The sequence below is a fragment of the Bubalus bubalis genome, chromosome 15 (assembly GCF_019923935.1).
Source record: "Bubalus bubalis isolate 160015118507 breed Murrah chromosome 15, NDDB_SH_1, whole genome shotgun sequence".
Lineage (NCBI taxonomy): Eukaryota > Metazoa > Chordata > Mammalia > Artiodactyla > Bovidae > Bubalus > Bubalus bubalis.
Genome location: NC_059171.1, coordinates 63,036,043 through 63,049,206, shown reverse-complemented (window position 1 = coordinate 63,049,206; position 13,164 = coordinate 63,036,043). Strand labels below are relative to the sequence as shown.

The following is a 13,164-nucleotide window of genomic DNA, read 5'->3' as shown; positions in this document are numbered from 1 at the left end:
GTTGGAATAAACCAATAAAGAAGTTCTGTGATTTAGGAAAGGATGACCTTAAAGGATTAATACAGAGGAGGCCTAGATGACAGAGGACAGCAGAGCAACCAGTCAAGGAAGGTTCAGAGGGACAGAGGCTCCAGGAGAGAAATTACATAGGAAAAGGATGGCTCCAAGGATCTGTCACCATTTTTGAGGATTTGGAAAATAATTAAGAGTATAGAGCAGGCAGTGTAAGTAAAACAAAATTCAATACAAAACTCCATGAAAAGAATCATACAAGAAAGGAAATAGAGTATGTACTAGTTTCCTGTTCAGTGAAAAATATTTATATAATCATTATAATAAAATACCATTTACTGTTTTTCATCTATGAGGATCAATCTGCAACAAAGGGCAAAGCTTTACAGCTGCAGAACGGAACATTATCGATCTTAATAATCAGAACTGACTGGAGGGGAAGTAAGAGACCGGTACATTCTTTCCCTTCAATATGTGGAATAAAGAGATATTATCTTTAGCTGTAAAAACAACAAACACTCAAAACCCTGACAGCTGACATCACTGACTAATGGTGGGAAAGGTGGTGCTTTCTCCTTGAGATCAGGAACAGGGCAAGGAGGTCTCTCTCATCACTTCTCTTCAATCTGGTGCTGGGAATCCAGCTAAGGTGAGAAGGCCAGAAAAAGAAATAAAATGGATAGAGACTGGGAGTGAAGAAAAACTTGTCCTTGTTCACAAGTGACAGTTTCCTATATAGACTATCTCAAAGAATCAACAAGAAAAAATCTAGCGCTACAAAATGACTGTAGCTAGGTTGTAGGATACAAAGTTAAAATACAAAAGTCAATTGCTTTCCTATACACTAACAATGAACAAGTGAAATTTTAAATTAAAAACACACAATACATTTATATTAGCTAAAATAAATAAAATACTTAGGTATAAGTGTAGCAAAATACATACAGATCTATATGAGAAAAATTATAACACTGCTGAAATACATCAAAGATCAAAATTATAAGAGAGACAGTCCATGTTCACGTACAGGAAGACTGAACACTGTTAAGATGCACATTTTTTCTAAGGTGCACTGCAGATTCAACACGATTCTCATCAAAAGCACAGCAAGTCACTTTGTGGATACCATAAGCCAAGTTTCAAGTTTAAACGGGAGGCAGAAAGGCCTAGAGTAGGCAGGACAATACTGGAGGAGAATGGAGCTGAGGACACAACACAACAGAGCCACCATCAGCAAGACAGCATCCTGCCCTCGAAAGAAAAAACCAACGCAACAGAATCACACCCACACGAACACAGTCAACTGACCTGACATTGCAATAGAGAAAAGACAGTGTTTCCAATTGTGTTACAACAACTGACAAACACCCGGGAAAAAAGGAATCTAGAAAAAGACCTTGCCTCTTTTACAAAATTTAACTCAAAATGGATTGTATACTGAAGTGTAAAATGCAAAACTATAAAATTCCTTAAAGAAAACAGGAAAAAAATCTTTTTTTTTTTGACGGAGCAATGAGTTTTTAAATACAACATCAAAACCACAATTCATGGGGAAAAAGAAGTCTATGTTGGACTTCATTAAAATTAAAATTAGTCCACAAAAGACACTGTTAAGAGATGAGATGCCATAGATGGGAAAAGATATTTGCAAAATACCTATCTAGGACAGGACTGCTATCCAAAATATATGAAAAACTCAAAAAACTCAATAAGAAAGTGAATAACCCAAATAAAAACGGACAAAGCCCTTCGCAGACACCTCACCACAGAAGATATACAGATGTCAAATAAACATAGGAATGACGTTCCATAGCACATGCTGTCAGGAAAACACAAACTGAATCAGCAACCTGACACCAGCACATACCTGTGAGAATGACTGACGATCTACAACCTGAGAATACCCAGTGCTGGGAGGACGGAGCAAGGGGATGTCACATGTCACAGCTCTGCTCCAGGAGCACGAGGAGGTCTGTGTCGGGCCGGGGTCACTCCACAGGCACCTCTGGCCATAGACCCTCCACCAACACTGCCCCTCTCCAGACAGGTCACAGTGGACACCTGATCTCCCTCATCTTGGGCTGTACCTCCCGACACTCCCTTTGGTCACCACGTCCAGACATGGGTTGTTCAGTCTCAGCCTCACGTTCTGCCCTCTGAAGGGTCCTACAGAAGCCTCCTACAGATGCCTCCGCCATCACGCGAGGAGGGAGCACGGCTTCTGCTGCTGCTGCTATTTGTGATTGTGGCCCACATGAAAACTATGTCAGACATCACGAATACACCCAAAGAACAGGAAGTAGATGTCCACCCAAGGACCTTACATGAAAATTCACAGCAGCATGAATTATAGGATCAAAAAAGTGTGCATCCACTGATGAATGGATAAATAAAACAGGCTCTATCCGTATGATGGACTATTCAGCCCCAGAAAGGAACAAAGCCTGAGAAACGCCTTGAAAATGTCCTGCTGAGTGCAAGCAGCCAGAAACCAAGGAGCACACAGCGTATGATTCATTCACATGAGTGTCCATGAGGCAGAGGGCAGAGGAGCGGGAGCCAGGGGCTGGGAGGGGATGGGATGTGCATGCTGACGGACACAGGGTTTCTCTCTGGAGCTAGTTAGTGGCCATGCTTGCACAACTGTATGAATACACTACAATGAGTTGCACACTTTAAAAGGGTGAATTTCTGCTCGTTGACACTGTGATTGAAAGCTAGGCTGCCACTCTATTTTCAAAGCCAGTGAGACGACAAAGGCCAAAACGTAAACTAGGAGGGGTTGCACACTACTGTAAACGGACTGCCACCGAATTTCTCATTCAAATGGTTACATTTTGTATTTTGTAAATCTCACTGTAAATTATTATTTCTTTAAAATGTGAGGTTCTTTAGGAAAGGCAAGTCTCTGTCTCACCACTGTCTGCACGCTCCTGGCCTGCATCTCTAGGCTTCTTACTCCCTGGCTGCAGGTTACAGTGGTCTGGCTCCAAACCCTTCTCAGGAAGCCAGCTCTTCAGGTACATTTTCTCATAAAATGTGGGAGGGGTTTGGGGGTGGGAACTGTCACCTGGAGTCACTTCTTCCTCCTTCCACTGGCTCTGAGCCTGGATGACCTACCCTGGGAGACCCGAGGGGATGGGAGCCTAGAGAGCACAGGCCGCAGACAGGCTGTGCGGCTCTGCAGAGTCCGGCCTTCACGCCCGTCCACCGGCCCGCCCAGCCTCCAGACTCTCAGCCAACCTCCCCTGTGCTCCTCCCAACAGCCAACAGCCAGCCCCCATTTTACTCCAGAGTCGACCCGTGGTGCTGAAAACAAGGCTTCATCAAGACAAAAACCTGACTGTTCCACTCCGTTAGCACAGCTGGGACAGCAGAACAGGACAGGGCCAGCTGGCCACCTTGGCCCCTCTGCTCCAGCACATGGAGCTTGTGCAGCTGTCCTGGGTTTCCCACGTGCCCTCCCACCTTCCTGAAAGGCCTGCACCAGCTCTGCCTGGGCAGGGGTGGCAGTCTTGGCCCCATCCCTGCTGTCACTGGCTCCAGCCCCCGAGCCCCCAGCCAGCCGCCCGCCTGTGGCAGTCGGAGCACAGAACTTCGGCTTCCCTGTCAGCCCATGTATTCCTCAACCTGAGGAGTCTCTGAGGTCAGTCCTGCCATCCTTGGAGCAGAGATGAGAGAGTGGGGGCAAGAATAGACCCAGCTGACGGCTGGAGCCTGCCTTCTTCAAGTCCACGAGCCTGAGGAGCTACATCTCGGTGGGAACACTAGGGTAAAGGGAATGCACTGAAGGAAAACACAACGGACACGTGCTCAGCCTCACAATCACACAGGGGACTTGGGCTCAAGCAGCAGTGGGGTCACAGCCTTTGCCATTCATAAAAAGCACACGGGGTTTGGGGGTCGAGTGGCCCTGGGGTGGAGGACACAGGCCTGCAACGTACGTGCGGAATCTCTGTACATCTTCTGTACGTCTCTGTACGTCTTCTGGAAGCTGACTAGCACGGTGCTGTCCCAGATCACTGTTCCCCTGCGTATCCAGTCTCCTGACTGAACCCTCCCTCACATCCACCTCCGTCCTGAATCCCCCCACCCCCGACTGCCACCCCCGCCACACACACCTCTGCCACCTCCTCCCACTCCGGAGCTCACCCACCCTGCCCCATCAGCAGGCTGGGCAGGTCCTGCTCGCCCCCCGCCCCACCACCTCATCTGTCGGGCTCACCCTCCCCTCCCCCTCGGCTCAGGGCTCCTGTCTGTGCCCACAGGGAGGGCCCGGGATAGGCACTCGGAGCCCCAGAGGCTGCCAACCTGGTTCTGCTTGTGTCTGAAAGGCCGGAGTCTTTTCCTTTTGTTCCTCACGTACCATATGTCAGGTACTCAACAAACACTCACTGAATAAATAACGAACACAAAGTGAGTGGGGTATTTAAGAAAATACAAATCTCTCTTCCATCAAGATCGATACATACCTTGGATGCTGCAAATGGAGTTGACCCGAGTGCCAGGGCCCAGCTCATCCAGACGCAGGGGGCCTGTCAGCTCCCAGGCACCCACGGTCACACCCTCACGAGGTTTCAGAGGCAGGAGGACAGTTCGGCCAACACAGACAATCTGACCTGCCAACAGAGATGCTTTGGATTACTGCAGTTCTAGGTTTGAAACTAGCAAGTTCTCCTGCCAGGAGAGACGCATCCTTTGCCAGCCTCCTGGCAATTAGGGGCAGAAGGGGTGGCCAGGGGCACTGGCGTGGGGCCCCTGTGTGTCCAGGGACACAGCCTGTGCAGAAAGGGAGCCAGAGCTGTAAACACACACAAACACGGGTTCACATTTGATGCAGAAAGACCAACTTCGTGTCACACAGCTTCAACACTGAAAATACGCTGTCCAGGCAAGGTCCTACTGTGGTTCCTGGAAAGAGTGCTGACGGGTATAAGCACAGAGTCAGGTCTCCATACCTACAGGCTCCACATCTGCAGACTCTAGCCAGCTCGGATGCAGACTACCGGGGTTGGAAAACACTTAGAGAAAGTTCCAGAAAGCAAAATGTGGATTTGCTGCACATCAACCAGTATTTACACAGCCTGACATGGCACAAGGTACATGTTTTACAGGGTTTACCTGGTAAGAACATGTATGTAGGTCACATGCGAACACCACCTTTCTCTAGACAGAGACTTGGTGCTGCAGAGGGTGGACATCGAAGGATGGACATAAATGCTTGAGCTCTCTGTTTGTTTTACAAAGTGGTGCTCTAGACAGCAGCTTTGTTACTTCTGTACCCATAAAGCGTGACCCCAACAGATCCTCCCAGTGACCCCAGCATCACCCCTGCATGCCAGCACCACAGGCGGGGCTCTATTCTGTCTAGGCAGCTGTCACAGGGGCCTGGTCTGCAGGGAACTCTGGGCCAGGGGACAGACCAGCGCTTTCAGTAAGAGGAAGGCGTACCCTGGTCTCGGAGAGCATCCCGGAAGAGGAAGCTCTGGGAGGTGGCCTTGCAGAGAGCATCCCGGACCTCCTGGTCCAGCAGGCATGAGGCAGCCACACGCACAGGCACGGTTCTGGGGAGGCTTGAGTCCTCGTCCAGCGTCTGCAGAGTAATGTCGGTCACCACCAGCCACATCTCCCTTGGCTCCAGAAACAAACTGTTTGCCTAGAATTCAAAGTCACGGTCAAGGCTATTAACCTGGTAGCTCTTCTTAAATCCAAAATTATTTTTAAAGGCAATAATCTTAGATGATTATTATTAACACTAATATTTCTGATATCCTTTCAATAAGTATTTCCACAGATGCAACGGCCTTTGCATATGTGGTCATCAGCACCCCAGACATGGCCAAGCCCAGTAAGCTCCAGCCCTGTCACTGTTCTAAGGGCTCCATGGCTGGGGGGAGGCCTGCCCCTCCCTGGCTCCTCTCTCCAAATCCTCTGACCAAAGAGGAAGAAGCCACGCATTTCCTCCCAATCCCACGTCCACAGGGTGAGGATGTGAGTCATCACAGTGGCTTCCACGAAGCATACACACTCTTCTCTCCTGCGAGCTGTAAGTGTCCCAAGGATGAGGAAGTGTTATGAATGAAATGCTCACACCCCTGGCCCCACGGATGCACATGGTGAATCCTACACTCCAGTGTGACGGTCATGGACACAGGGCCTTCGGGAGGTGGCTAGGACACAACTACATCACAGTCTTCTGCCATTAGGACTCAGTAGATGCACATGGGGACAAGGATCTGACTGGAAATTCCCCTGGGATCAGCAGGGCCGGGCTATAAGAAGCTGGTTGGCATGAGGGTCTGGGTGTTGCTGGGATGGATGGTGTGGTCAGGCTGACAATCCCACATGGCTGGTGGACATGACTGGGCAAAGAAGGTGACTGGCGAGGTCAGGAGCTGTGAGCTGAGTGGAAGAGGTGGTTCACATGGTTGGGAGGTTGATTACATATAAGAAATTAGAGAAGTTTATACTGAGGAAAGTGAGAGCCAGGTTTCTCAGAGCTGGATGAGGGAGTAATTAATACAGAAGTGAGGAAATCTCGAGTCAGTTCCATGGTTATGGCCTCGAGTTGGAAGTACTGGTATAAGATGATGAGTTTTAGGTAGAGACAGGTGTAAAGAAAGAACAGATGTGGAGTGGTAGGTACATGTGCATGAGGACACACACATACTCCCTTGTTCCATCTGCTGAGATGGCCCAGCAGCAATGAGCCCACCAAGGACCCAGATCTTGGCTTCTAAATGCCATTCTTCACTAAAATCAACCAGGGCTCCTTAGCAGACAGCTGACTTCAGAGCAGAGGAAACACAAGATGAGTCTGAAGCATCTTATTATTGCAGAAAGTAAGGGAGCCCTTGAGGAGTGATGGGGACACGTCCAAAGGACACGGGAGCTGTCCTGAATCTGGGGAGATGTAAGCATTGGAATAAGTGACAGTTACGGATAACAACCCATTGAATAAAAATTCAATCTACTAGTTCAAGCTGAGATAAATGACTGAATGCATAAATAAATCATGGAAATAAAAGTTCCTAAGTATAGCCAATGCCAACTAATAAATGTAGAAAAATGCTGGAATTAGAAAATTATCATTTAGCCACTATCAGAGTAATAATTCAAGCAAGATTCATATAGATGTTATAATGAATTGATAAGAAACAGGATATTAAAATAGTCTTAAGCTATCTTCCTACAAAACATTTGTTACACAGTTATTAAGCAATAAGTATGGAATATTTATTAGTTAACTTTAGAGTAGGGAAATCTTAATCAACTTAATCAACTGGTATCAAATCACAGCACTGGGACAGCTCAACTGTGTGCTCCTGGTATGAACACAGCATTTTTATGTGGCATAGATCACAAATCTCTTTGTGATCAGGCAAATCTAAATGGAGGGGCATTCTATTAAGTCATCAACCTCTTCTTCAAAAGTGACAAGGTCATAAAAGAAAAGAAAGATGAAGAAACGTTCCATCTGAAGGAGACAGAAGGGACAGGACCCCAAGGTCCCGCACATGGCCTTGCACTGGACGGAGGAGTTCATCTTAGCAAATGATCAGTTTCTCAGGAAGGGCAAGGATTTCCACAGACCAGCTGAAGGTGGCAGCGCATCTGAACACTCCTTGCCCCTCCACCTCTGGCCCAGCTGCAGGGCTGTGGGCAGGAGCCAGTGAGTGACAGCCACGAGGCTGCTGCTCACGTCCTGAGAGCACACTCTGCTGGCTTCACACCCAGGACTTCATGAGAGGCCGCAGCCCCACCTGCACAAGCCGTGCACTTACCACCATGTCAGTGCGGATCGCGCATAACTGGCATTCAACAATGCTTTTCTGTTTGGGGACTCCACCCATTTCTGAGGGAGATTATCCTTTGGTAAGCTGTACGACATGTGAAGAGAAAGAGAGATGGATCACCTGTGGTCTCCGGTAAATCACTCTGGCACAGAAGCTGCAATGGGTACAGAGGCCGTCCGTCTGGAATGGATTGAAAACAGTGCATAAGTCTCCCCAAGCCCACACACAGCAAAGCAACAGAGGCCTGGCACACAGAAAGGCACCACCTGCAGAATTTCTTTTAAGAAGCGGGGAGTCGGTGGCTGGTAAAGTTCCGCAACAGGGTCGTCTTCAATTACATCAATCTGCCCCACGTCTGGATGAGCGCTGAGGATGTAACAGAAGCTAGGAGGATGCAAATGAGTTTTCTCCTGTTTAAAATGAAGACAAAAGTAGAACATGAATGCACTGCCAAAAGACTCAAATGCACTATTAAAATAAATTGACTCTTCAACAGAGCCATCTCTGCTCACAGATGCAGACTGACTCTCTGCAAGGTTCTTTACAGATGGGGTTGTTTCTCTCTGGACCCAGCATGAGAGTTTCTGTGCTCCTGAATTTATCACCAATTCAAGATGTCATTCTAGAAATTCAATCTCCAGATTTACTGAAGACTCCATTCACAAAGTTCTTCCCTGTGAGGCATCTAGAAATGGCATTTCTGACTGGGCCGCTGCTCCAGCTCTGGACAGAGCTACTGTGTCCGCCTGTGCCAGGAGTCAGAACCACACAAGCAAGGGGCCAGCTCTCAGCCTGGGGAGCCAAGGCCTGAAGCAGTAGCTGCCAGCCTGCTGGACAGGGTTCAGAGCAAAAAGGACAGATACTCTTCCTTAATTTTGCTACCTGTGGGCAACTAGCTATCATACACGGCATGAGGAAGAAGGAGAGGCAGACCTCGAGCTGAGCTGAGCTAGCGGTTGGACCAATGCCCACAGATTCCGTGCACTGAGTCTCTGCTCTAACTGGTACTGAGTGGTGGTTCTACTACTGACTGGAAGGAGGCAGGGAAACCACGTGCTTCTTGTTGGGTGCAAGGCTGAGACCCTCAGCGTGCAGTGGCCCATGACAATGGGGGTGGAGAGAGGTCACCATAAAGGAACCTCTGGAAGCACGCATGTGACATGGTGGAGAAGGTAGCCAGACTCCAGCCTACAAGTGAGGCAGCAGTGTGACCTCTGTCCTGGCTCACACTCACTGGATCCAGGCTTCTCAGGGGGTGTGCACTGTGTGTGTGTGTGTGTGTGTGTGGGTGGGGGGGGCGGTGCCTCAATGCCAGGCTAACCTCACAGGGTTTCTCAGGAGGTGCACTGTTCTGTCAGGGCAGTGCCTCAATGCCAGGCTTACCTCGAAGGCTGTGCCAGGGCCTGTTGCTTTCAGAGCTGCCCGTGGAGGCCACATGGTGTCAATCAAACTAAAAAGCTCAGCCATCCTGAAAAAAGAAGAGATGCTGATCAGTGAGCCGGTCAGATGCAGGCTGAACACCAAGAAGCCAACATTCAGAATACGTGATGAAGTCAGGGGCACACACACAGACAGACAGACCTTGCAACCTGGAATGTGTAAGCTCAGGAAAGAAACTGTTCACTAAATTATCATGCATTTGATATGTCTAGAGAAAACTCGAATTCAAAAAGACACATGCACCCCAACTCTCATAGCAGCACTATTCACAATAGCCAGGACATGGAAGCGACCTAAATGTCCATCGACAGAGGAGTGGATAAAGAAAACGTGGTACATATATACAATGCAACACTGCTGCTGCTGCTGCTAAGCTGCTTCAGTCGTGTCCGACTCTGTGCGACCCCATAGACAGCAGCCCACCAGGCTCCCCTGTCCCTGGGATTCTCCAGGCAAGAACACTGGAGTGGGTTGCCATTTCCTTCTCCAATGCATGAAAGTGAAAGTGAAGTCGCTCAGTCGTGTCCAATTCTTCGTGACCCCATGGACTGTAGCCTTCCAGGCTCCTCCGTCCATGGGATTTTCCAGGCGAGAGTACTGGAGTGGGGTGCCATTGCCTTCTCTGACAATGGAATACTACTCAGCCACAAAAAAGAGTGAAATAATACCATTTGCAGCAACATGGATGGATCCAGAAATTATACTAAGTGAAGGAAGTGAGAAACAGAAAGACAAATATCATATGATATCACTTATATGTAGAATCTTAATAAAATGATACAAATGAACTTATTTACAGAACAGAAATAGACTCACAGATGTAAGCAACAAACTGATGGTTACCAGACTGGAAAGGCAGTGGGGCTGGGATATATTAGGGCTTTGGGATTAACAGATACACACCACTATATATATAATAGATAAACAATAAGAACCTACTGTATAGGATAGGAAAATATATGCAATAAATTGTAATAACTGATAATGGAAAAGAAACTGAAAATGCGTGTATGTGTAACTGAATCACTTTGCTATCCATCTGAAACCATGTAAATGAACTACACTTCAATAAAAAAATACACAAAATTATGATGCATCTACACAATGAAATACGACACAGCTTTTGAAATGTTTACACAGAAACTATTTATGGACATGGAAAGATATTCATGATACCTTGCTAAGTGAAAAGCAGACAACAAATTATAACGTCTCTCTCTGAAAGAGTAAAAAAAAATGTTTTTAGTGGTTATCTGAGTAGAACTTAAAGGTGACATTTATTTTCTTCCTTTGGTTTAAGTGTTTCCTTTATTTTTCAAAAACAGATACATTTTACTCACAGAACAAGAAAAATTACCAATATTATCTAAAATAAAGAATATAGTCAGACACAAAAAGACAAATAGTGTGTGATTCTATTCGTATGAGATACCCAGATCAGATCAGATCAGTCACTCAGTCCTGTCCGACTCTTTGCGACCCCATGAATCGCAGCACGCCAGGCCTCCCTGTCCATCACCAACTCCCGGAGTTCACTGAGACTCACGTCCATCGAGTCGGTGATGCCATCCAGCCATCTCATCCTCTGTCGTCCCCTTCTCCTCTTGCTCCCAATCCCTCCCAGCATCAGAGTCTTTTCCAATTAGTCAACTCTTCTCATGAGGTGGCCAAAGTACTGGAGTTTCAGCTTAAGCATCATTCCTTGCTAAGAAATCCCAGGGCTGATCTCCTTCAGAATGGACTGGTTGGATCTCCTTGCAGTCCAAGGGACTCTCAAGAGCCTTCTCCAATATCACAGTTCAAAAGCATCAATTCTTCGGCGCTCAGCCTTCTTCACAGTCCAACTCTCACAACCATACATGACCACAGGAAAAACCATAGCCTTGACTAGACGAACCTTTTTTGGCAAAGTAATGTCTCTGCTTTTGAATATGCTATCTAGGTTGGTCATAACTTTCCTTCCAAGGACTAAGCGTCTTTTAATTTCATGGCTGCAGTCACCATCTGCAGTGATTTTGGAGCCCCAAAAAATAAAGTCTGACACTGTGTCCACTGTTTCCCCATCTATTTCCCATGAAGTGATGGAACCGGATGCCATGATCTTCATTTTCTGAATGTTGAGTTTTAAGCCAACTTTTTCACTCTCCTATTTCACTTTCATCAAGAGGCTTTTGAGTTCCTCTTCATTTTCTGCCATAAGGGTGGTGTCATCTGCATATCTGAGGTTATTGATATATCTCCTGGCAATCTTGATTCCAGCTTCTGTTTCTTCCAGTCCAGCGTTTCTCATGATGTACTCTGCATATAAGTTAAATAAACAGGGGGACAATATACAGCCTTGACGTACTCCTTTTCCTATTTGGAACCAGTCTGTTGTTCCATGTCCAGTTCTAACTGTTGCTTCCTGACCTGCATACAAATTTCTCAAGAGGCAGATCAGGTGGTCTGGTATTCCCATCTCTTTCAGACTTTTCCACAGTTTATTGTGATCCACACAGTCAAAGGCTTTGGCATAGTCAATAAAGCAGAAATAGATGTTTTTCTGGAACTCTCTTGCTTTTTCCACGATCCAGCAGAGGTTGGCAATTTGATCTCTGGTTCCTCTGCCTTTTCCAAAACCAGCTTGAACATCAGGAAGTTCATGGTTCATATATTGCTGAGGCCTGGCTTGGAGAATTTTCAGCATTACTTTACTAGCGTGTGAGATGAGTGCAATTGTGTGGTAGTTTGAGCATTCTTTGGCATTGCCTTTCTTTGGGATTGGAATGAAAACTGACCTTTTCCAGTCCTGTGGCCACTGCTGAGTTTTCCAAATTTGCTGGCATATTGAGTGCAGCACTTTCAAAGCATCATCTTTCAGGATTTGGAATAGCTCAACTGGAATTCTATCACCTCCACTAGCTTTGTTCGTAGTGATGCTTTCTAAGGCCCACTTGACTTCACATTCCAGGATGTCTGGCTCTAGGTCAGTGATCACACCATCATGATTATCCGGGTCGTGAAGATCTTTTTGTACAGTTCTTCTGTGTATTCTTGCCATCTCTTCTTAATATTTTCTGCTTCTGTTAGGTCCATACCATTTCTGTCCTTTATCGAGCCCATCTTTGCATGAAATGTTCCTTTGGTATCTCTGATTTTCTCGAAGAGATCTTTAGTCTTTCCCATTCTGTTGTTTTCCTCTATTTCTTTGCATTGATCGCTGAAGAAGGCTTTCTTATCTCTTCTTGCTATTCTTTGGAACTCTGCATTCAGATGTTTATATCTTTCCTTTTCTCCTTTGCTTTTCACTTCTCTTCTTTTCACCGCTATTTGTAAGGCCTCCCCAGACAGCCATTTTGCTTTTTTGCATTTCTTTTCCATGGGGATGGTCTTGATCCCTGTCTCCTGTACAATGTCACGAACCTCATTCCATAGTTCATCAGGCACTCTATCTATCAGATCTAGGCCCTTAAATCTATTTCTCACTTCCACTGTATAATCATAAGGGATTTGATTTAGGTCATACCTGAATGGTCTAGTGGTTTTCCCTACTTTCTTCAGTTTCAGTCTGAATTTGGCAATAAGGAGTTCATGGTCTGAGCCACAGTCAGCTCCTGGTCTTGTTTTTGCTGACTGTATAGAGCTTCTCCATCTTTGGCTGCAAAGAATATAATCAATCTGATTTCAGTGTTGACCATCTGGTGATGTCCATGTATAGAGTCTTCTCTTGTGTTGTTGGAAGAGGGTGTTTGATGTGACCAGTGCATATTCTTGGCAAAACTCTATTAGTCTTTGCCCTGCTTCATTCCGTATTCCAAGGCCAAATTTGCCTGTTACTCCAGGTGTTTCTTGACTTCCTACTTTTGCATTCCAGTCCCCTATAATGAAAAAGACATCTTTTTGGGGTGTTAGTTCTAAAAGGTCTTGTAGGTCTTCA

At 46.5% G+C, this 13,164-nt stretch overlaps 1 protein-coding gene across 3 annotated transcripts in view; it reads right to left on the bottom strand.

Annotated features, from left to right (window-relative positions):
* The window catches only part of SPIDR (scaffold protein involved in DNA repair), a 279,388-nt gene that overhangs the window by 11,502 nt on the left and 254,722 nt on the right, over window positions 1–13,164 (bottom strand). For all 3 annotated transcript variants that reach the window (XM_025265438.3, XM_044928779.2, XM_044928780.2), the window contains 5 exons: window positions 9,192–9,276; window positions 8,075–8,218; window positions 7,929–7,988; window positions 5,464–5,668; window positions 4,485–4,631 (listed from right to left, as the gene is read on the bottom strand). In XM_025265438.3, coding sequence (XP_025121223.3) covers window positions 4,485–4,631; window positions 5,464–5,668; window positions 7,929–7,988; window positions 8,075–8,218; window positions 9,192–9,276 — 641 coding nt within the window. The remainder of the gene's footprint in view (window positions 1–4,484; window positions 4,632–5,463; window positions 5,669–7,928; window positions 7,989–8,074; window positions 8,219–9,191; window positions 9,277–13,164) is intronic.